The sequence below is a fragment of the Astatotilapia calliptera genome, chromosome 7, assembly GCF_964374335.1.
Source record: "Astatotilapia calliptera chromosome 7, fAstCal68.1, whole genome shotgun sequence".
Lineage (NCBI taxonomy): Eukaryota > Metazoa > Chordata > Actinopteri > Cichliformes > Cichlidae > Astatotilapia > Astatotilapia calliptera.
In genome coordinates, this window is record NC_137428.1 from 3,712,962 (window position 1) to 3,737,916 (window position 24,955).

The 24,955-nt window shown below is 40.6% G+C and overlaps 1 protein-coding gene across 2 annotated transcripts in view; it reads right to left on the reverse strand.

Annotated features, from left to right (window-relative positions):
- Positions 1–1,615: 1,615 nt before the first annotated feature.
- LOC145429658 (RNA-binding protein Raly-like) overlaps positions 1,616–24,955 on the reverse strand; it is a 104,706-nt gene continuing 81,366 nt past the window's right edge. The window contains exons 6-10 of one of the 2 annotated variants that reach the window (XM_080303390.1): positions 16,904–17,085; positions 11,507–11,620; positions 8,679–8,830; positions 6,417–6,462; positions 1,616–4,526 (exon numbers count right to left, since the gene is read on the reverse strand). In XM_080303390.1, the coding sequence (XP_080159516.1) occupies positions 6,430–6,462; positions 8,679–8,830; positions 11,507–11,620; positions 16,904–17,085 (481 nt within the window). In that variant the 3' untranslated portion in view covers positions 1,616–4,526; positions 6,417–6,429. Of the gene's footprint in view, positions 4,530–6,416; positions 6,463–8,678; positions 8,831–11,506; positions 11,621–16,903; positions 17,086–24,955 lie in introns of both variants that reach the window. The other variant, XM_080303389.1, reaches the window with a different exon arrangement.

Below are 24,955 nucleotides of genomic sequence, written 5' to 3' on the forward strand. Positions count from 1 at the left end.
ATTTGAATTTGAAGTGCGTCATGATTTACATGTATGAAATGATGATTCATCATCAGTTTGCAAATTCTAAACACATTTTAATGATCACAAAATCACTGTGAGACTTTTACTCTCCATAATCTTAAGTTAATACAACAAATCATAGCTTTCAACTTTCTGTGTGTTTTCAAACTGTCCTCTAAGTTCAGTACGAGCTACGATCGTCCAGGATATGCTCGCTAGCTAGCAACCAGTGTTGCCAACTCCTCAGTAAGGAAAATCGCTATTGGTTGTCCTAAAAGTCGCTAGAAGTCGCTAAACGACGTCATCACCTAATTTGCATAATTGGTCATGCTAATCTAATTGTAACCTATGTTGTTGGAGAGAGAAATAACATCGTGGAAGAGACATAAAGTGAGTAAAAAACGTCCTAAATGCATTTAGAGTTTATTTAGAACTACAAATTAAATTTCTTTTAGCAATTATTGGTTTTTTTAATGTCACAATTCCAAACCTGCTCCTTTACCCGGGCTTGGACCGGTAAAAGTGACCCGAAATAGGCGCTCTGGTGGAGTTACTTTGTGTGTGTGTGTTTATAAGTAGTTTTAAAAATTGTGATCCACAAAACAGCATAAGAGTAAAAGAGTAAAAGAACTGACTGCGTTACAGCACCCGCTGCTTGTTGAGAGTAAAAGCGATACGCGCTTTCACGTCTTTTTTTAGCTAAGGGGTCTGAAAACTCGCTAAATATAGCAACAAAGTCGCTAAGTTGGCAACACTGCTAGCAACCTGTCAGACCCAGTTTCATTGATCCTTTTGCACTAGTTTCAGCCCGATACCAATACCAGCATTGGCATTAATGCTATCGACATTTGGATCAATCCGCCCACCTCTAGCTTTTGCTTCTTTTGTTTTGAAACACCAATCTGACAAGTTGCTAGCTAGCGAGCATAGCTCCTTTCACAACCACCAGTCTCCCCCTGCAGGACACGAAGAAGAATGCAGGTTTAAATTCCACTTCCATGATGGTTTTACCTTTCAGACCTGTCTTTGTGTCTAACATGGATGAAGGATTCATTTTTTAAATTGCTGCAGTGACTCGTCCAATGATATACGGTATATGGTATATCCTTTCATCCAACTCTGCCAAAGGTTTGGATTATTCCCTATGGATAAAATGTGGGAGGTGCTTACCTTTGATTTTTGTTGTTTTTATTTTAATGTGATGCAGTTCAAAATGATTGTCTTTTGTTAAGAGTTCCTGTAGGTGGCGCTTAATGTTTCTGCCTCTACTTATGCAGTTACCCTCGTTTTTCTGAAGATTTTTCATGAAGCTCATTTTTAAACTTGACCTCAAGTACTCTGGTTGTTTATTAGCAGCATCAGATTCAGAGAGCAACTGGTTTTGTCCAGCTGTGTTGAACTGTTTCTGATTTTAGCTGGCTAAATGGTAATACTGATCTCTACCCAAACCTGACCACTCACCTGCCCTCTGAAGGGGAGACCTAATTTCCATACAGTAAACTTAAAAACAAAGGAGAGCATTCCAACATATCAAATGATTTGATATGTTGAATTACTACAGATAAAATTCATAAACTCATAAAAAAAGAATCACACCAGGTCCAAATGCACCTCGTTTATGAAAAATACCTTTATTACACTCACAGTTAAATAGGTTACATTCAGCACTGAACAAACACAAAAGCACTGACAGGAGAAGCTACGGCGACGTCAAATCAAGGATTTCCAAAATGAGTCTGCGTCCAAACTCACTGGATTTCTTATTAAAACATTTAGTGTCACTTTGTTTTTAAAGTCTGAAATAAGGTTTCAGTATAAAGAGCTACTACTGTACACATGAATGTGTTCAAGTGTCACCTTTTAAACTGACAAATATTTAGAGCGTATTTACACTGACGGTTGTTCCTTTTAAAAGGTTCAGCAACTGTTTGGTGTCTGTGCTTGCCATTAAACCAATAATAAACATTATTTCATAAAATGAAAGCCACAACAGAAACCAGCAACACTGTAGTGGGAACAACAGTAATGTGTTATATATTGAATATTTTATGTGTAACTGGTCTGTCTTAATTGGCAGTGGTGTATCAAATTGTAAAAACGGGCCATCAAATGTTCAGTAGCATGTCTTTTCAGTAGGGTCATCTATTTTTTTCTATTACCAGTTGAGTCTTTCAAAAATTCTTATTAGCATCAAAAGTACAGTTTCTGTAGCTGTAGGTGTGTCTGTCACTTCTTAGGTTTCATGTATCAATCTGGTCCTTATCAGGTCTTAAAATTACTTAAACACAACCTAAGATGAACACCAACATATGACATATTACACCGTGTCATTATTTACTGATAAAAATTGAAGCCAAACTGCAGAAGCAGTGTATGTACCCTACTAAGTTGCTTTTAGGACCTAATTTAGGAGCAAAATGTTGCAGCAATGGTTTTCTGGGCGACTCGTGTCTCACGTCATTGTGGAGGAACTTGTCTTTACAGCGCTGCTGTTGTTCATTCATGTTTTCAGCATTCATTCATGCACAGCTCTCTTAAACCAACCACAGCGTTTCAGTTGAGATGAGGTCTAGACTTTGGGCCACTGCAGCACCTTGATTTTTTTTTGCTTCTTCAGCCAATCTGTTGGCGATTTGCTGCTGTGTGTGGGATCATCGTCCAGTTACATGACCCAGTTTGGGCAAAGCTTTAGCTGCGGGACACACGGCCGCATGTGTGACTTTAGAGCAGTTTGGTGTACAGAGGATTTCATGGTCGACTCAGTGACTGCAAGCTTCCCAAATCATCGTCCCTCCACCACTGTGCTGACAGTTGATGTAAGGTGTTTGTGCTGATGTGCTGTGTTTGGTTTTCTCCAAATGTGCTGCTGTATATTATGAAGAAACAAAGCAAACTTAACATATGCTGCCATGTTGTTTTTAGAGGGAAGAAGTAGCCTCCTAGGAACCCTTCGTAGTCACACTCACTTGTTCAGTCTTTTTTTTTCAGTTGATCTGACTTTGGGGTAAATTTGCTGGAATATTTCCTCCTGAGAAGTCTGGCAGCTGTCTTGAATGTTTTCCACTTTCTCGCTGTGGAATGATGCTATGCTTTCTTTTTACCAGGACTGTAAGTTAAACTTAACTTTTTCATTCAGCTAGATATCTTAGCAAACATGAACCCAACAGTTTTAGTTCACGTGAAGGATATTGTTACCCACACCTGCCAAACTAATCCATGAAATAAACTGAACTCAAACTGTTTGTCAGTTTATTTGTCAGTTAACCCAAGCTAAACTGAAACAAGCACATGAAACCAACTATCACTCATGATCATAGAAAAAGTACATTTCCCTATTCGTATCTACTACATGGAGCTAATGAGCTAATGCTCATTTCAGGAAATTGTCTGGGCCTATATATAACTTTATAAGTGATTTCCTGAGTGGACTGAACAGTGAAATTTACCCAGAAAGTCATAAAGCCGTGCTCACTGAGCCTGTACCGCAGAAGCATTATGTGGTCACACAGCTGGTTACACATAATGAAAACAGGCCTGATGAAAATAAACTGTGCGATAAGGAGCCGCCAGCTGGTCCCACACAGACTTTAATAACAGTGATGAGTCTGACATGAGAAGCAAGGTTAGGGTGATGAAACAGACTCAAACGTTAAGGAAATAATCCAACAGGCTCATGAGTCTGCTCTTGCCTGTGTAGCCCACTAATGCAGTGTTTTCTGGCGGTGCAGAGGTGTTGGCCCAGAGGCCAAAATAAAATAATCTGCTGTGAGGAGGTATTTAGCTGCAGAACCATCAGTATGTTTTATTAAACTTTTCTATGATGTTCAGATATTGTCTAATGTGTCAACATGTGAATGTGGATCACTGGAATGGAAAACATAGGTGACGGCAGTGCAACATACGGTGGCCCCGAGAGGTCAAACGGATTGCAACTTAAGAAAACAACCATCAATTAGCAAAAAACGCTGCAAAAGCACACAAGACACAACGGAAATAGGAAAAAACAGATTTCCAAAAGCACAAGGGAAGTGTTTCTGGGGAGACAATAACCCGTTGCAGGAACCAAAATATGCTAAGATTGCACTGGGAGACACTTAAAAGAAGTTGAGGATCTATTGGTTTTGTGACAAAAGAAAAGATGAGAGATAAGTGTGTTAGCCTAACTATTAGCCTAAAAATCCAGCAAAAAAAAGTTTGGGAACCACTGCGTTAGGTTATTGTCTCCCCAGAAACTTCCCTTGGCTTTTTTCCTATTTCTGTTTCCTTTTCCCTATTTATATTTTGTTTTTCCTGTTTCCGTTTTGTTTTGTTTGCTTTTGCAGCGTTTTTCTTATTGCTGGTGTTTTCTTAAGTTGCAGTTCGTTTGGCCTCTCAGGGCCACCATAGCAACATAATAAAAATGTCAAAGATATGTGAAAAAATCAAAAATCAGGGGTGGAGGAGAGTCAGTCCAAATGCAGGTCGTGTTGCCAGCGTCGTCTTGAAGCTTCGTCCATCCCAGCTGTTACAGATCTGAGCGTCTGCTTCTGGAAGGAAGTGAACATGGACACAAAGGACACAAAGAGAGAGTAAAACATGCAAAAAAACTCATAAGTTGGCATGAAATACACTTTAAGGTCAATATCAGTGGAGCCTGATGATTTTAAAGATTTGGTTTAAACTACAATAAGGTTTATGTGTCCTTCTTATCCACCAAAATGACTAATCATGAAGTGACTTAAATCTAAATGACCAGCAGGGGGCGACTCCTCTTGCTGCAAAAATATGGCTGTTCCATAGAAGTACAAGGAAAAAGTGTGATCTGTTCCCAGGATTTGTACCTTGGTGAAACACTTTGCTGTTGAGTTTACAGTCGTAATATTTGATTTGAAGTCTTACTAAAAACAATATGATGTTAATTTTGGCCACTATTATTATTCTTGTTGCTATTTTTTGAGTGTTAACTGTCCCTCAATTTCTCAGCTCCACTCATCACCGTCTTGTTTCGAAAAATTAAGATGGTGAGAAAAGTCAGCATGAGGCTTCACAAATAAGATTTGTCAAACTGATGGGTGAGATTACCGTGTCTACAATAATCTTTTATAGTCCATTAACTATGTGCTGTAGGTATTGGGCAGTAAAGGAAAGAGAAAGCAGATCTATCTTCATTATAGGGCTGGATACTTAATGCGCAAATGTCCAACTTCCAATTACTGCTGACCACTGCCGAATGTGTTTCCATGTGTTTTACCACCAAACAGTCATTGGCTTTAGTTGGATAAACTTACAAAGACTCAGAAACACACAGGAAACAGTCCGTTTTTTGCATTCTTTGTTGCTTTAGCAAAAACAAAGAGCAAACACACGTTAACTGCAAAAATCAACTGATGTAAGAGCTAGTTGAAGTCTTCCACAGCAAAGTAAGTGCTACGTTACGGTAGAGGACAGATCTGGAAATAGTTTAAATGATTCTACAATAAAAGAATATTTAAAGTTATGTCATATCATATTATTATTACATCATACTGCTCTTCCTTCTGAGCTCCATTTTTATCCAAAACCTATTAAAGAGGACATATTCTGTTCATTTCCATCTCCATCTCATGCTATAAAGGTCGTAGTGTATTTATATTTGTACGTCCCCTATCTCCTCCTAAGCCAGTGAACAAATCTTGATAAAAACTTCTAGAAACATGGCTTAATGCACAGTGAGTGCAAACATCTGTATGTTTATATGCACATGTACACATGGCACTTATTCTTTATTGACCTAACATTAAAGTGTAGGTTTGCACATTTTTATTAATGGACTCTATTAGAGTAGCTCTGCAGGATTTTTTTTTTTTTAACCCATCTTCCTTCAGATTGGCTGCTCCTTGGAAACAGAAGGTTTAAACTGTATGTAGGCGGGGCTTCTGTGCTCACAGCTAGAGCTGTGCGCCTGAGATGACCAATATTATGGATAACCTCTATCTTTGACATGATGCAGCTCGAAGAATAGGAACAAATGTCCAAAACTAAGTCTCATGAGGAATACTTGTACAAATGCTGGATCCTTTATTTGAAAGTTTGGCCCTGCTTAATAAAAAGACAGCTGTTACAGAACACATTACTTTTGGACTGAGTGCATTAGCATTATTGAGCCTGAAGTGGTTAACAAGCTGTATTCATAAACTGTAAGGGTGTAATCCTTCATAGTTAATATTATTTCCCAAATAATTTCAATGAAGATGCTCAAAAATGCACAGAAAGCTCAGTTATGTCTACAGCCATAAATTAAAGCACAACGCCCTCCAAACCCAAACCCAATTTTCAGTTTGTGTTTAATTTGAGCATCCAACATTAGATAGACAGACATGAAAGAAAACAAAGAAAAGCAAAGCAGGTTCATTTCAAAGGAACGTATAAGGCCAGGCAGCTTGCCACCTTCATACCTGAACTGCAGCATCACAGGTCCTCCTCCTGATCAGACTGCTTTATCTGAAAACAGAAAGAGAAAGTTACTCTTAACAGGACAGTGGGTTAATTAAAACACTGCTTTAGCCTCTATTTGCACATCGCCTCATGTTCAGTGCAGCCGGAAGTCCTTTATCCTCGCAGTCCACGTAAATGCTCATTTCCTGTTCATAATAACACATTGTGTTACACACACACACACACACACACACACACACACACACACACACACACACACACAAAGAGGTAAATGGTAATTAGCCTGCTAAAACACTCTTTTATTCATGTACACTCGGCTTCTTCCTGTCAGAGGAACAATGCGACAGATTAAGGGCCGGTCTGTTCTCTGCCTCCTCTCAGATTAATGAGGCAGCTTTGCTCTGTCAGGCAGGTATAGGAAGCCTGCAGGCTAATTCTATGTCATTATGTTTCCCTGTAAAGAAACAGAAACACTGAAAGCATCGCTCCTCCCCTCGGCCGATCTGCTCCACTCCGGTGAGATCCTGAATCAAAAGACCTGCGAGGCGACTGGTAAACACATCTTCCACCAGGAATTATACAGATGGTGTCTCTGCAGTGTGGGTGAGTCACAGATTTACTGCTGGTAAGTCTATATGACTGAGAGATTTAGGAAGACAGGTGAAAGGATGGACTGGGACAGATGAACTGTTTGTTTTTTCAAACTCTAACTGGATATATGGAAATCGTGGCGGACATTATTTTTTACTTCTTACTTTCTGTTTGGCAAAAGAAATGTTTGACTGATTATTAAAATAATCTCCATAATAACTAGTGAAACACTGAAAAATAATTCTGAGAGTTTTGACAGTTTTGTTAACGCACCTGAGTCAGAGTTAGCCAATTCTCCACAAGAGGGCAGCATTGCATTAGCTGCTATTGCAGAGCTGGCCACCCCAGAGGTTGTTGAGGTTACCCTGTGGGAGGTACATCGTCTTGTTTGACTAGCTTGGTGTGTAATAGGGATACTTATGCATTCTGTGGGATAGTGATTGAGTATTAAAAGGCTTTAACTTGTTTGGGTAGTAGTAAAACATCTGTACTAGCAGTGATGGTAGCAGGCATGTAAAATTACACTATGGGTAGCTAAATTCATCCTATAAAGTAACTGAAAGGGGAAAAACATACTGTGTGTTTACCCTGTGAAGGTATATTTATCCTGTGTAGTAGAATGGGTGAGTAATAGTGATACGTATTCCATGGAGGAGCCTATATATTAATTGTCAGGACCGCTATTGACAAAAGACGCTACCAGTGGCAGACATTTATAGTGGTGGTATATCTCTGAGGGGAGCAGCAAGACCTCAGCACAGAATAGAGAGGGCAGCCATAACAACAGCTCCATAAATGATTAAGTTAGGAAGTGCATGAATGGAGTATCTGGAGGTCGGTTGCAAAGAGGCTTGCAGATTGGATTGAGACTTTCTAAACAAGTCACTATAAATCAATGAATGTCAACAGGTCTGTAGGAGATTGTTCCATCTGCCAGGATTATGGCTGAGCTTTATTTTGTGAACTGTCTGTACTGAAACTATGCTCCATATACTCCATATTTGCTCTGCAGTAGTGGCAACAGTAGGAGTGGTGGTATATAGAGTGAGTAATATATGTTTATCCAGTACTGTTGTGCCATGGGAAAGGGTTTAATTTGGAATTTGTGACAAGGGAACATTCCCCAGAAGACTACAGGCAGAAGAAAAAGGAATAAAAAAATAAATAAAAAAGTTGGAGAACCACTGAGCAAATGTATTACTGTAATTACTTTTTATTAGGCTTACCATCTGCTGTCTTATTTTCATTTACTTAGGCAATTAGATGAGTTCAGTGAATGCAATGTCACACCATTACTGCAAATATTAGCGCACTGAAGAATAATCGCTGTGTGTAAGCACAGCACATCAGCTGTTGTACTGAAACCCGTTCAAGCTGGTTTTGTGAGACCACAGTGAAACGTCAGGAAAGTAACTGATGGAGTCCCTGCTGCCGTAACACCTGCGTTAACTGCTTCCTGCTGCTGTGTGATGCCACAGCTGTTTAATATCATTAAAAGAAGAAAACAAACTCCTATTTATTCAGCATGAGACTGTGTCTGAAAGCTGGGAGCTATTTGAAGATCGGGAGGCAAAGCTAAAATTTGGCTGTATGTGAAATTGATTGATATTGATTCTGTAAGTCAATGGTAGCATGGGTGTAGCTGTGGGGAAGCAGGGGCGTATATTTACCCTGTGGGTGTAGCTGTAGGGGTAGTAGTGCTGGTAGTGCAGCGGCTCGTCCTCACTGGCCTCCCCTGGCTCCGGACTCTCTCGCTCCAGACTGCTAACTGAACCTCGGCGAGAGGAATCCGACACACTGGGCTCCCTGCTCTCAGGACACTCTTACACACACACACACACACACACACACACACACACACACACACACACACACACACACACACACACACACACACACAATATCATGCCACCTAAATGCTACATCTATTCTTGGGTATTAATATGGAGTTGGTTCCCCTTTGCAGCTACAACACTCCTTTGAGAAGACTTTGAAGTGCGTGTGGGGACTTCTGCCCATTTAGAAGAACATTTGAAAAGACAAACACTGATTTTCGAGTTGATCCTATAGGTGTGTCTTTATGAGCCTCTGTTTTGCACTGGGGCAGAGTCAAAGGTGGTCCATCCCCAAATTGTTCACACACAGAAGCACAGAATTGTCCAAAAAGTTTCGGTAAGTGGAGGCATTACGTTTTCCTTTCACTGAAACTAAGAGACCCAGGTCAACTCCAGAAGAACACCCCGCAGCGTTATCTCTCCTCCACCAAACGTTATAGTTGGCACAGTCTTTCAGGTAATGTTCTCCATTCACCTAACCCAGATTCGTCCATCAGATTTGTCACATCACAGAACACGTTTCAATAGCATCCCTGATTTCATACGATCGCTTTTGGTGGAGGATGTCAAAATGCTAACACTGATACTTCAAAGTCCAGAAACCAAATGGGGTGTTGCCATGGCTACATCCATCTTTTAAATACAGTCCTTTTCTAACAATTTTTTTCTTTAAGCCTTTAATTTCTCCTCATTATACAGAGAGTAGTCACTGTGACAGTTCTCTGTCGATAAATAAGTGGACGTCCAACAGTGTCGAGACGTGGTTATGGATGATTTTAGGTCTCATTAAAGCAAAATCACAAGTCATGTCACAACAAAATATTGTAATTTAAATTTTTATTTGAAACATTTTCAGATCTAATGCAAACCTCTAAAAATGTCAGTTTTGTAGTGAATTTGAACCCTCATAACTCGAATACCCGCAGTATTACCTCCCTCTTCAACGACTCGCTGCATGTGTGCGAGAGAAGTTCTCATTTGAGTGTTGGAACACATTTCTAGGAAATAATCGCAAAAAACTGAAGACCGTCAACGTGTCACATCGGATAATTTCCTCATCTATTTATCAACCCGAGGAGATAAAACCCAAACACACACACATGCACAGGGACGACACGATAACTCCTGAGCGCTGAAGGGGAGCTTATGAAAGGTTATGAGGACCGTGTTTATCGCTGTTTACCTCACTGTCATAATCCACGCTCCACTGGTGGCAGTTTTGTCATTGAACCATTACTCACAGATGCAGTATGATAGCCGGCTCACATCTGATGGTAAACACAGCGACTCTCTCTGCATCACCGAACGCTCCGACGGATCATTTGCCGTAATAAACTCAAATTTAGAGTTCAGGAAGGATTAGACCTGGATCAGTCTGATGTTTGAGGTTGATATAGGCATTTAATAAAAACGGGATGCGTGTCAGTGTCGAACACCTCTAAAGTAATGACCGAGACTGAATACGTTAGATGTTTCTCATTCGTTTGTAAACAGAAATGTAGTCCTGAATATATTTCAAAGCCTGGTTTTACATTCCTGCTAACAGGCCTTTTCATATTCTGGCAAAGCACCAAAGACAACAACTAGACTGTCATGGGCTTAGGAGATTGATTTCATTGATTTCAAACAGGAAGAAGAAGCCAGCCTGACTTCTTGAAGTCAAGTCTGACCTTGGGGTGAATTTTCTGGGACATCCAGTCCTGGGAAGATTGTGACATTACATCAACACCTGAATGCTGCAGACCAGCAAACTGCCAAAGACGTGTTCACACTTACTGATGTTTAGTTAATCAAGTACATTTGATTGGAAACACCTGACTGCTACTTATATACAGTCTATAGTTACTGTAAATCAGTCCTCCAGGGAAGCTCCAGGGGACCTGGACTTGAATCCACTGTGCAGCCAGGGCCTTTCTGTGTGGAGCTTGCATGTTCTCCCTGTGTCTGTGGGGGTTCTCTCCAGCTTCCTCCCGCAGACCAAAGACATGCACTTAGTAGTGCTAGGCTAACAGGTGATTCTAAATCGACCATATGAATGTGGGTGTGAATGGCTGTCTGTGTCTCTGTCCAGGGTGTACCCCGCTTCTTGCCCTGTGGGAGCTGGGATAAGTTCCAGCACCATGGGGGGATTAAAGAAAATAGATGGATAGATCTTACCACTACAGCACCTTGACAAATTTTATCTATGATGTGCGGTCTGGGGGTCAGTTGATGCATTTCAAAATGGAAGCAATACGTGTAGCAGTCAAGTGAAAAGTCAAGGTCTTCAGTAGCAGATGACTCATGCGGAAGACATGGAAGTAAGGGAAGGTTTGGGGTGAAGCTAATTATCCATCCATTCTCTTCTCCTTATCTTTATCAGGGTCACAGAGGGGCTGGAGCCTATCTTAGGCTTAGGTCACCAATCTGGCATTCACACTTATGTGCAATATAGAATCACCAGTTAACCTAACCCCACTAACTGATGTCTTTGGATTGTGAGTGGCAGTTGGAGTATCTAGACAGAACCCATGCAAACACGGGCTGTGTAAACAAACTCCACACAGAAATATTGCTTCACACACAGACTAAATACAGCAGCTCTAATTTTGAAAATAATTGCAATTAAGGCGTTAGGATTAAATTTTATTATTATTATTTTCAGCACAGTTCTTTGTCTCTACCTGAGCCATCCTTCCTCTGTCTGTCCATCTTGTCTACGCAGTCCAGCAGGCCATCGATCTGAACCTTGATCACTGTCAGCTCCCTTTTGATGGAAAGAAGCTCTGCCATTCTCACTGCAGAGACAGGGAGAGATGTAAGAAAGAGAAGGGGATTAATCTGGCTCATGATGCATAAAATAAAATAAAGACTGACGCATGAGGCTATAACGACTACTCAGGTTAAACAGTATTCTATGTTAAAATCAACGGATAAAGTTATGTGAATGTGACCGGCTAATGCATGGCTTTATTTACATGTTGTCAAGTGTTGAGAAGATGAAGGCTCAAGCTGCCTCAGTGACCGCACTTGAGATTTGGTTTACTAACAAGGTTCCTTTAGTTCAACAGGAAGCAGAATGACCTAAACGTAGAAGTTGTCTGCACCAACCACCATGTGAAATGTAGAACCCAGAACTTCCCTCCCTAAGCTAATGGGGTAAGAACATTAAACAAGCAAATAAAGCTGTGAAAAACAGACAACCAGAACATTCATGTCAAAAGCAAAGGAAGTAAATCCCCACAAAGAGGCAGGGATCGATCTGAGGAAGCCGAAGAGCTGCTTGGTCTGGGAGAGGGAAAGAGACCCTTTTCTCAGCCTCCTTTAAATAGAGGCAGAACAGTTTATCAATTACTCTGTTACACTGTGAGAGATCTGTGAGAGAGGAAAAAGGAAATGAGGAAACAAACACAAGAGGAGGGTGCATAACATAGAATACACACAGCTTTTTAGTATGCAAATGAATGCATGTAAAAACCTATAAGCAACAAATGTGCAGTTGTTTAGAACATAAAGCTAAATCTGGGTTTGAATCCTGGACCTGCAGTTTAATGTCAAACCTGCATTTGAAATTTATGTGGTGTACAGATAAGACATAACACGTGGACAGTGACACTAGTTATTAAAAACTAGGGGTCCAACGATACTCGTATCGATATTGAACCGTTCGATACAGTGCTTTCGGTTCGGTACGCATATGTATCGAACAATACAACATTTGTAATTTATTTTATCAACTTTCCTTCTGACGATGCTGTCTGTGTGGAGCGCTCAGTGAATCTGCGTTCGACTACTCCGCCTAGGCTGCACTGTCGAGCGCAGATCCACTGAGCGCTCCACACAGACAGCATAGTCAGAAGGAAGAGCGCAGGGCAAGCTAGCGAGACAGAAGTTAAGCTCTCCTTGCAACATGGCAAATTGAACCTCCCCCACCCTCATTCAGATCTGGCGTTTGGAATTATTTTGGTTTTCATGTGACGTATGACCCTGAAGGTAAGTGAGTCATGGACTAAAGTAAAACAGTATGTCGGATGTGCCACGCAATGCTCAATTACATGGGTGTGAACTAGTGTGTTAGCGCAGTTAGCTTGTTAACGTGTTGGCCGTCTAGTCCCATGCACGGAGCGATCAGGGGTAGCTCGTTAACGGAGATTTGCCGTGTTGTGGCGTTAAGGTCATTTCAACGAGATTAACCTGAAAGCACTAGTGGGAACACAACGAATATAAACTGCACATTTACACCGACATCATCCTAGTGCAAAGACAAAAACAACAAGCATGCTACTAACTTTAGCCGAGTCATTTAGACAGCTGTTAGCACATGATTCTCCTTATGGGGACCTGATATGTTTAATATGCTGCTGAGAATATAGCCCAGAAGAAGCGTATAGTATAGCTTTTATTTTGGAAAGAGCCATTTCTCTGTAATAAACTCTCTTTTCCAAAGATGAGTGATTCCTCAATCAGATACAGGGCTCGCAATATCGCTAGCCCGACGTCCCGGGGCTAGCGTTTTTCCAGTCGGGCTACCAAAATCTATCTCTGCCCTGCCCGTCCGGCTATTGTAGGAAAAATCTATGTCAATGCTTTTGCATTCTTTCGGAAATGTAGCTGGGTAATTATGTCATTGGCATCGGTGAGCCACTGTCAATATGTGACATATTGAAATCGCGTTTGAATTTGCGCTTGTTTTTTGCTTTCACTTTGCAATCGTGCGAACTGTGTATAGAGAGCGACAGCACTGATCTGTGAGTGATGATAATTTGTGCACCAATTCCTCTGACATCGTCTTATTAATCGTTAGCTTACTACGCAAACATGACAAGTGAAATCTCCCGCAGCTTAAACATGTGAGAGGTTGATCGCGCAGAGAATCGCTGAGCATTATGTGAGTGTGCGTGTAAAAGCAGCAGGATATATATTTTAGTTCTGCTGAGCCAAATAAGACAGGTCAGGGTGAAGAAGTGACAGCCAAAGAAAAGCTTACCACAAAACGGAAAAGTTATGACAAATCAGACTATAAGGCAAAAAGAAAGTGCAGCTTTATGGTTTCATGGACAAAATAATTTCTGTGGCTGCAATATGACGAGCTATATAACCGGGGCTGCACATAAGTGGTCCGCAGGTGCGCATTCGCTGTCAAAATAAAAAACGCGCACAAGGGTTAGGGTTAAATTTAAAAACTGTACTTTTGAGTTAAAATATATATTTATAATTTTAATAAATGACAAATTAAAAATGCATGAACATTTTTTTTGTATCGAAAAAATATCGAACCGTGACACCAAAGTATCGAACCGAACCGTGAATTTTGTGTATCGTTGCACCCCTATTAAAAACATGGGTTTAATTTAAATTATTTGATATCCTAGCGCTGACACACACAAAGTACAGCGAGGGCTTAGAGAAGGGTGTAAAAAGGGAAATTAAAGAAAAATAGATGGTACACCCCTTTGTCTTGCCATGTTTGGGGCATCTTAGTGCCAGTCTAGACAAATCTGCAGCAGACAAAAACATTTTAGACAGCAGTGATTTGTCTGTTTCAATATCAGCGTGCATAAATCCAGCGACATAAAGAAATGTTTCTTTGCAGCTGGGTGTGGAAGAAAATCTCAAATCTCATCAGCAGCAGTTTTAATGAACCTCTGTAATCCACATTCCCACAGAGAGAATCAACAACTGGTAGATGGTCTGAGCCCACAAATGACAACAGAAACCAACATGTAATGTAAAACAACTCTGAGCAGTCCTTTTTTCTTCTTCTGTCTTTGCTGCGCTGATGTGTTTCAGGGTCATTTTCTGTTCATAAGTGGGCCGATGCAAACTCAAAAGTCAGCGCTGACCGCAGTAGGATTTTACAGCTCCATGCAGATTCGAGTGTCATTCAGTGACCCGTGCAGTCGTCAAGGCCGCGCTCCTGCACCATCAGTTACTCTTAGCGCTGCGCTGCCGCCTTCTTCAGCTGCATGAGCCCTCGCCCTCGCTGTGCTCCGTAATGGACTGACTCTGCTGCACACAGCTCTCCAAATGACCCTGAAAACTACTTCAATCCTGAAAGCTTTTCGACCTCTGAAGCTTGCAAAGGCAATCTAATTTCCTTGTGATGGGGCGCAGTAAAAACTATTAAGGCTTGTAATAAACTAGTATAAACAATTCTTATTTTCCATGCACTATTAACTCGGTCTAATTGTGAGAGCTGATAGGCTCGGCTGGGTTATAGCAGGAGAGGAGAGCCCTGCGGTACAGAAGCTTTTAATGAAGAGACCATCTGGAGCACCCCCCCTCACCCGCCTTCTCTCCAGCACCCTGGGGCCTTACCACCGAGATGAGCTGTCACACAGGCGGGAGATAACATGAAACAGGGTTTTGGAGAGGAAATATCCTCAGAGTGCAGCAGGTTTCCACAGGAGCTGCAGATTTAAAGGGGGGGGAACAGGCTGAACATCACAACTGTGTACAAATGTGAACATCAAGGCCGAGGCTCATGTGTGGGTCTGAAATTTAAAAGCCGTTAATTGGTGAGGGATGTGGCGTTAAACACCCCTGCGTATCGTCCTCTGACAGCAGCGGGGAGTTGGTGTCTCTGCCCTTTTTCGATAAAAGCCTTTTAACAGCTGAACTTCCTGAACTTCTCGTGCCACAGTATTTCCCTTCGTCCTTTACCCTCGGCAGAGTTACAGCCACGACTCTGGATTTAATGTTTGCTGATATTTTCATTAGGTTTAACGGTCATGTAGCTCTCAGTGGATGGATAAAGTGCACGTCTCTCTGGGACATGAAAAACAGTTTACTGGAAAAGCGAGAGAAGAAGACTTGGAACAGTTTGTGACAACTAGGCGCTGTGAAGGTAAAAGAACGCATATGTACAGTTAACAGGCAAGTGCTAAGCACAGTATTATTTTACTTTATTTATTTTGCCTTGTAAACAAACACGCTTATTAAGTGATTTCAAAAATCCACATGTTTGATGGAGACTTTCTGTCTTTGGTTAACAGAAACTGCCATGACGAGCCTACTGAGCTCACTCTCTGAAAGTGCAGCACCTGTTTAAGTGCATTATGAAGGACTCTGCACTTATAGATATGAGCGCCATGTGATTATTTCAGGAGTGTCTAAATGATACATCGAAAAGACCACGTTTTTACACAAAAAAGAGGAAAAGAATAAAGACAATTAAATCAAACAAGGATACAACTTGATCATAGGAATCATAGGATCATAGTAATTGGTCAAACATGCTGATTATAAGTTTCTGTATCTGAACATGGTGGGCAAGGGGGTTGATTGTTTGGGTTTTCACTATATTATTCTCGGGTCTTTACCTTACAGGAAAAAGCACCTTGAGGGCACTGTTGTTGTGATTTGATGATATATAAATAAAATTGAATTCACTCTTTCACTACCAGCAAACAGCCTCCTGCAACCACTCGCTGATCAGGGAATATTCATTTTCCCCTAGCGACTGATGGTTGCCAGGCAGTTGGCAGTAGGTGTGTGACTGGAGCCTTTTCTCAGCACCTGTCCTATTAACCATCTTTCCTTTCTGAATTTAAGCTGAATGAAATCCAAGGTGAAAGATCACTGTGATCACTGCCACTCAACTACACATGTGCAGGCCGGAAAAATGGGCCTTCAACAGAGTTTGAAAATAGCTGGTGAAGAGGAAGCGATGCACGGCCGCCCAAGGCTCCAAACAAATGAAAAACTGGGTTTTTATGTTGCTAAACACAAACATAGAGGTTAAACACACATCTTCACCACTTCCAAGCTGGTGGAGACAAAACTAATTTTCTTTGTTTTTGCAGGATATGAGAATGTGCATAAATATCAAAATAGTGAAATGTTACCACTTTAAATATAGAAAATTAAGCATGTCCACTGCCAGTATTGTTCAATTATTTGGGGTTAAGTTTTGTACTTTAATGCCATTTACTTAGAGCTAATATCCACGGCTACATCACCCTATAACTGACCTATAATATAAATAATACCAGAAATATAAACCTTGTAATTTTGTATCTGAAATTGTTTAAACTTTAAAAGTTCAAAGTCATTTTTCTATCAGCACAGCATCCTCTTACATTTGCTGCTGGAGGCGGAGGTGTGTGTGTTGTTGCTCCTTCTGGACGGCCTGCTGCTCCTCATTCTCAGAGCCGCTGTGGACAATGAAGAGGAGGAAGATGACGAAGACGAAGGGCGGGGCTGTTTTACAGGACTGGGATCCGCAGGGACCGAAGAGGGAACTCGCTGATAGTCAAACGCACTGAAAATAAACACACACACATGCAAGCTTTAAATACTCACACCCTCGCAGACAGAGTCCTATGATGCACCAGTGCCTGAGGCGGTAGCGTCATGCTGCTCGTTTCCATCTCGGCTACTTTATTGTTACAATGAAATGAAGGCAAATTTATGTTGTGAGCAGAGTTCATCTTTATGAAGAGCAGCTTGTTTGAAGTCATTTTTATACACAAAAATCTTTGTTATTAAAGTTTTAAAAGCAGAAAGGGCCCGGAGAACTGAACCTGTAAACTTGTACAGTACTTGGGAAAAAAATCGAATAAAATTTGCGTTTCATTTCAGTTTTGGTGAATCAAAGTCCAAGATTTTATTCTGTTATTTAGCCCTAATTAGCAGCTATCTGTGTCTTTATGGATACAGACTGCGGTAACCAACAAAGTCATCCTTTGTCCAGATTTGATAACTTCTGCCTCCAATAACCCAAAACGTTGGTGACCAAAGTGTTAATGTTGAGGCTTCGAAAACCAGTGGCCATGTGGTCTACAACAAAGCTGCCCGTGTACCTATTTGTTGCAAATATGAAAGGCAAACATAAGGAAAACAGGGAATACATGCAACATAGGTGCATGGAAAGTAGATTTAATACATTTCCTGACTAAATATTTGCAGACGGTCTGATGTTAAGATTTAGTTCAAATAACCGTCACACTGCTCCCTCCATTCAGAGGTTGAATATGCCAATCAAACTAATAGAGGAAGAGGTTTAATATGGGGATGACATACAACTTGTAGAGCATCACTGTGGATGTGAACCAATTACAGGCCTCAATGCTAAAGAGCAGAGACAACAGGGCAGTCTGCTCAAGTGGACAGGTCATGAGTCGTCCTTCAGCTCCTCTCGTTCATCTTCTTGCAAGAATGCTTCATTCCTGATATGAGAAACCAAACTATGAGGCACTAATGTACTCTATTAATCTGCATTGAGAAGCTGAACCAATAACTTCTCCTCAAATTATTTGTATAGATTTTTTTATGATGCTTTAATGATTTTGTGATCTTTGAGTTTAATTCCCAATTAAAAACCAAATTTCCTTTTAATACTTTCAGATGCAAACGCGTATAGAAGGCTGAGGTTAGGGTAGGTTGCATGAATAAAAAAGTATTTAAAGGTTAAGAGTCTTTTCAAATAAATCTCACACACAGAGACAAACCAACACTGAATGCATCCAAGTGAAACTGTTTGAGTACATTGCATTGCTTTATGCCAAAGAGCTGCATCATTACTCCAAACTATTAAAACCCCATTAATAAGGAATGTTCCATATTCTTTCGTCACCATAAACACTCACACTGTATTTTATTTTAAAATGTTCCCGTCGTGCTTAACTCACTGCTTTAGCAGGATATTAATTAGATTTTTGGAGAACCAAAGTTGAAGTAATATCCTGCTAAAAACATTACCTACACCTTCTCCTCCTGTTTGTTAAAAGCGATGCTGTCCAGCGGTTTGTAAAATACAAATCCATACAGGCTAAACTGTAAATATTTGGACGGGAACATGTTCTAAAAGTTATATATTTTATAGTTTATTTTTCATGCATGCACTTATGCAGTTCTTTCTGAACTGTATGTGAAATACAACACATCAGAATGATGGGATGCTGCCATTCTGTACAGGAAGCCCAGTTTCTTTTCTGTTTTGTCTTTTTTTTACTTTTTTATTATTTTAATGATTGATGATTGTAACAGGAGCAATGAAGCTCAACAGTAAGACTGATGTTTGTAAAAACAAGCAGAGATATATAGCTTATTGGATAACTTGATGCGAACTTGACATTCATGTAAGACTCATTTAATGCAAAGCATTCCTCATGGCTGGTCTTCGTTTGCATCCAAATCAGCTGATGAGATTAGAACTTGTAGCTTTTTCCAGTTTGATTTGAAAGTTCTTGTTTATTAAAGTGTTGCCTGTTTAGCTCTTATGCTAGTTTTTGAGTCCATTTTGAGTTTTATCAACTAGTCCTTAATTACAGTTTCTGAGTTTATTCAGTCTTTCTAGTTTATTCTGAATTTCCCTGTTCTTGCTTCTTACGTCCTGCTTTAGGTAGTTATTTAGCTCCGGTGTCGCGTTTTTAGTTTTACTTTTCCCTTCTCTGTCTTGACTGTCCACAGCTGTGTCTTGTTACCCTCCTATTCCTCTTATACCTTCTCAAATAGGGAAAATAAACCAGAGTTCAGGTGCAGCTGTGAAAACACTCTTAAATTGACAGGAAGTATACAGAACATACCAACCAGCATTTACAGGGTGTTTGGGAAAAATACTTTTTTCCCCACAAATGTCCAAACTAATTGTTGTGCATCACCCAGAGAACCAACGCTTTTCTCATGACACAGCATAATCACTTCTGTTTCTAAAATGTTTTGCTTATGAGTTTCTAAATTTGGGAATTCAAAACCGTGACTATTTTAGATGGTACGCCATTATTTATTTTGGTGTGTGTGTTAACAACCGTTACCTTGGAAACTATTAAGTAAAATATATAGTAATGCAACACCTATTTATCAAAGGGGACTCTTGGACTTTACCAGCATAGCTTTGCATGAATCAGACTTCAAAATCATACATATGTAAGTCGTCTTGTGGTCCTAACTTCCTTCTGATTGGCTGCCTCTTGCAAACCGTAGGTTAGGACAGCAGCTGTAATGACCATATATAATGACCATGAGCATTTAGAGTGATTGGCTCACACTTACTTGCTGGCCTTGTTATTTAAAATATGAGACACATCTGTCATATTCCAGGATATATATGGTAGAAAATAAAGAAAAACTTCAATTTAAAGCTGTATTTTAAGACACAGCAGGATAACACAAGTGTTTAAAACCTCCCCCTGAAGGAAGTTTTCATACAGCCTAGTTTTTCTCCTTACTTGTAATGAAAGTATCAAATTGATTTATAAGGAAATTAATTGAGAATGAAAGCTGTGCCATTTGTATGTAGCTGCAGTTGAAAGTCAGCTGAAAGTGAATTTGGTCTTAAATCAGTTGCAGCTGCTCCCTCTGTCGGGCTGCGTTACCTGCTGGAGGTGAGATGAAACTTTCTAAAGGACAGAGTGATTTATCTTCTATAAGCGGATAACCAGCACTGATTTCATTTCATCAAATAATCCCAGATGCCCTCCTTTCAGCACTCGCTGCACCTTCTCCCTTTTGGTGTTATGTCGCCGCTCGCTGATGCCGTGTTTTTTCCCGCGGTTGTTGCGGTCTGATAGAGTGTGCTGTGCTGCGGGTGAGAGCTGACTGACAGCTCCAATTTGATGCAGGGAACGATAGAGGAGGCGACTGCGAGGATGAGGAGAAGCCTTTCCTCTCGCTGCCAACCTCTGCTGCCTATCACAGCAGCCATCTACAGCTGGAGGGGGAATGACTGCAGGGGGAACATGAATACACTTCATCTCTTTCACTGTCACACAAATAGAAATGCATACGCACACACACACACGAATATGTCTGCTCAGTACATTTTAAAAGGTTCTTCTGTGACATGGGAAAAAAAATCATTTACACTTTAAAGGCCGGGGAAAGAAGCTGTGTGCACCTACAAACATGCAGAGATATTCAGGTTCAGAATTTAACTCCATCTAGAGCCTGTTTTCTCCCAGTTTTGAGGATTTCATGCCAAATTAGGAAGCCATGAATGACTGAAGGCCACACACATCAGCACATTTAGTGTTTGTAACGTGTCAGAGGATGGCAGCGTATGTTGGGAATAATGGTTGCTGCTTTTTAACAGTTAGTGAGGTGCCATTTCTTGACACCAATGCTGAAAATGTACGTCTGCTATGATGGCCAGAACAGAAGTAGTGAAACTGAAGCAAAGCTGCATGAAGCTACGGAATCCAATGACCACAAGGAGCGTGTACTGCTGCCGAATTTATACACATTCATAACTTTGTAAATTAAAATGGGAAAAATAAATGCACCCAAGAACCCAAGAAGAAAAAAAGCACCTGGAGGTGACTGTTGCTGTGTTTTGGTGCTCGGCAACCCAACTTTATGTGGTCTGACGTTTCCTGGCTGAGATGATGTGGTTCCTACGTACTTTCACAGCTGAAGGAGAAATAACTGTTGCAACAGTTGCATCCTATTACAGCACCACCCTCCAATTCACCAGCTCTTTACAACAACCCAAATATTTCACAAATGTTTCTAAGGGCAGAATGAATGGCTAGGTGCTTCATTTTATATACCTGTAGCAAATGGACTGGAAACACTTGAATTCAAAGACTAAGAGGTGTGACCCAATACTTTTGTCCATACCTGCCTCTTAAGTCAAGTCCTAAGTTGATGTCTTCCAGGTCCTGGATGTTTCCAGGTCAAAACTCTTCAGTTCCCAAACTCAAAAATACTCTACAGCATGACTGAGAGTTAAAAACTGTCTGAATTCTCTCATACTTAATAAAGTGATCAGTGTGGCCGCTCTACCAGATGTGACCATCAAGTTTAACATCCAGGCATCCATGAAAAACAGGACATAAAGTTATCTCACTGGTTTCCACCTAAAGATGACACACCATGTTCTGAATTAGGGGTTTCTGAAAAATTAAAACCAACAGCTCTGCTATCACTTCAGACATAAATGAAGACAAAAAACTAAACAACAGCAACAGTATGGTTACTGACGTTAGGATCCATGCACACCATCAGCTTAGTCATAATACACTGTCATTAATCTACTGCTGCATGGTTGAGATTACTCACTATATTAAAATTCCTGGTTCTTGGCTTCATGTACCCATTCATATCTTTGTTAGCCTCAGAGTGATTCTTTTCTGACCCGTTCAAATATTTGGTGTCTTGTAATCTGTGAGGTAATGGGGTGTAGTTACATTATAAGGTTTTAAAAACTAAGCTTTAAGATGTCCTGCAGACAACTAGTGGTAATAAAAACCCAGAGAGGCCGGCACTGATCACTGAATATTTTTTGGCAGGGCTTCAGATTAAATAAAGCAAGATACAAAGCATTAAAACACTTCACTAAAATGACAACAGCTTTAATGAACCAGGGATTACATGTCATCACTTAACAACTGGATACTGTATTATTGTATTAACTTCAGTTTTATACTGACTGTTACATCGATAAGTACGCAAATAAAGGTTAAAAAGCAATATAAGTGATGACTTATACATACGTATAAGTACATAAATAGTGTTTGTGAATCTTGTGTTTAATGCTCATGTCTATGGAAACCACCTGAGAGGGAACCTGCTAGTTTTAATTTATTAGAATTCAATAGAGTTTGAAGTTGATGGGGAAGGTAAAAGAGAAGCTAAAAATATCAAGCAGCCCTCGTGCAAAGAGGGCTGGAACATCGTGTCGTTAAACAGAAACTTTACTGCCTGCGTCGCTGACGGTGCCTGACAGACCTGACATCTCCTCAAAGAGACTTTATTTTTATCTCCTAATAAAGTTCAGCATTTTGGTTTTTATTTTGTGTCACACAAACAGTTCAGTGCAGTGAAAGCAAAGTTCAGGCATACAGCAGATGTTTTAGGGCATTATCAGCACCCTTGATTTGTGGGTTTGTATGATCTGCACGCTCACAGAAACACACTCAGACGTCCCGCTGTGTTTGTCCCTGCAGTCACAACACATCAGGGTAACAGGTGAACGTGTTGTGCTTGTGTTGGTCGGGGGGCTACTGTACCACACTAAGCTGATAATCCGCAGCCCAGCAGATAAACGCCTATAAATATTTACAGGGCAGCAGTGTTGACACAGCTTTGCATCCTGCCTAGCTTCCTACAGAGTGAGGCAGGGCGGACTAACATTGAAAAACTTCAGTAAATCTTCAGGAAGCTAAACAAATGAATACATTACTTCTGATTATTGTGGGGGGATCTTCACAGAATGCAGCACGGGTCATATTTTGTTCTTCAACTGACTGAAAGGCTCAAATATTCTAATGCTGGACAGTTTTGTACAAAATGACATCTGATCCATGGGTAAAGCATAAAAACAAGGTGCTCAGTCTTGGCAGGAAGACCACAGACTGTATATGAAAGATGTACACAGCGAATGTGAACTTGACTAGTACTGTAATCCTGGTCTGTTAAATATGAAGGCGCATGCTGAGTGCTATTACTGTTGCCAGGTTAGTGTTTTGAAACCAGGTGTGACAAGCGAGGGGCGGATCTGTGAAATTGCACATTTTGTGATTGACAGGTTGTTAGCAAATGAGCAAATCCTGGAAAATCGTCCTTATAAACTTTCCTGGATAAAACCTTCCCATTGGTAAACGATCCACTCTACCTCCACAGCCACAAAAACACAGAAACATTTTCTGTAACCAAAACTATCACCCCCTACTGGCCATTACGAAAAATGCAAACTTATTTTTTGGCTGCCCCTGTGTTGGATTTCTAGTGTCAGAAAAGGCTACAGCTGCTAAGGTACTCATTCTAGCCAGCTGGGTTAGTATAAACTGTATACGTGTAAAATAGATGCAGATCAAAGCTGCTTTTTGGATGGTCTGTTATTACAACTAAATCTACAGGAGGCCATATTACTTCTCAAAAGGCACCAACACAGTCCAGACATCCAGATAAGAGACTCCAACTAGCTGCAACAAAGCCCAACAGACAGTAAACAGCTACAGCCGCCTGTGTGACCCTCCATTAGGACATCAACCTTCAAGCCTCACGTTATTAAAATGGATGTGTTTAAAAAAAAGTATATCCACAAAAATTAAAACCATTTTTGTCGCAGTCTGTAAACACGGCTCTGTCTGCTATAAAGTTGGACATGGAAGTCTACACGGACTGACTCACTTTCGTAGACAGTCTCAAGTGGACATTAGAGGAACTGCAGGTTGGATTAATTTCTGTCCTTTTTTTTAGCCTTAAAGTTGTCCTTTCTTCAGATCAGGTGTACTTTTTCACCTTGGACGGAGTGACTGGCTTTAGCTCTGCACAAACTGGGAACTATCACAGTTTTTAATTAGTCTTTAAACCTCCTTTTCTGATCCTGAAATTGTAGCTAAAAAGACTCTGGCACAGGGCAAACCCCTGAGAGGCATAAGTGTACATAATTGCAATGCATGAAGCACAACCAGAGCTGCCCCACACAAACAAATCATGTGGAAATTGGGCCACGAGTGAGGAGACGTGTGAAGGAAAGACAAAAGGATGATGCAAACTAGTGAACAGAGATAGGATAAGGCTGAGGGAGGTAAACAGTAGATGAGAGAGAGAGCGTGTGGATGTAAAGTGAGTGGAGCGTTTATCTGCCGGCTGCCAACAGATTTGTTTTTAATGCCGTCAGCCTCTTTCTCTCTCCATCTTCTGTTCCTCCCTTTCATCTTCTTCCTCTTAGTCTACAGCCTCCATACAGTTATCCTCCTCCTCCTCCACCTGTCCTTGGCTGCCTGCAGTGATCTGTGTTTTCAGCCCATGGCGGTGAGGTCAGACGCTGTCAGTCCACTGCTGTTCAGGTTTTTTTTATTTTTTTATTTTAGTCTTTATTTAACCTTTAACTGGGGAAAGTCAAGACAGGAAATGAGGTTGCTGGTTTTCAGAATCACCTTTTTTCACCAAAGACGGGAGGAAGGTGTCTGAACAAGTGCACAAATCAGGCTTTTAATGTCCTTAATGCAATTATTAAAGCTCCTAATGCTACACTAACAGGTAATAAGTAACTACAACCTTAAACCATTTTAATATTTTTTTTTTTAGCCAAAACTAAGCAAAAGCAGTCTGTGAAAGCCTAAGTACACTTCATGGTTCAGTAACTTGAGGCAACGACTGCAGAATCTTGATTTTTTCATTTTTCAACCATTCGATTGTAGATTTGCTGCTGTGCTTTTCATCAGTGCTGCATTGCACGACTC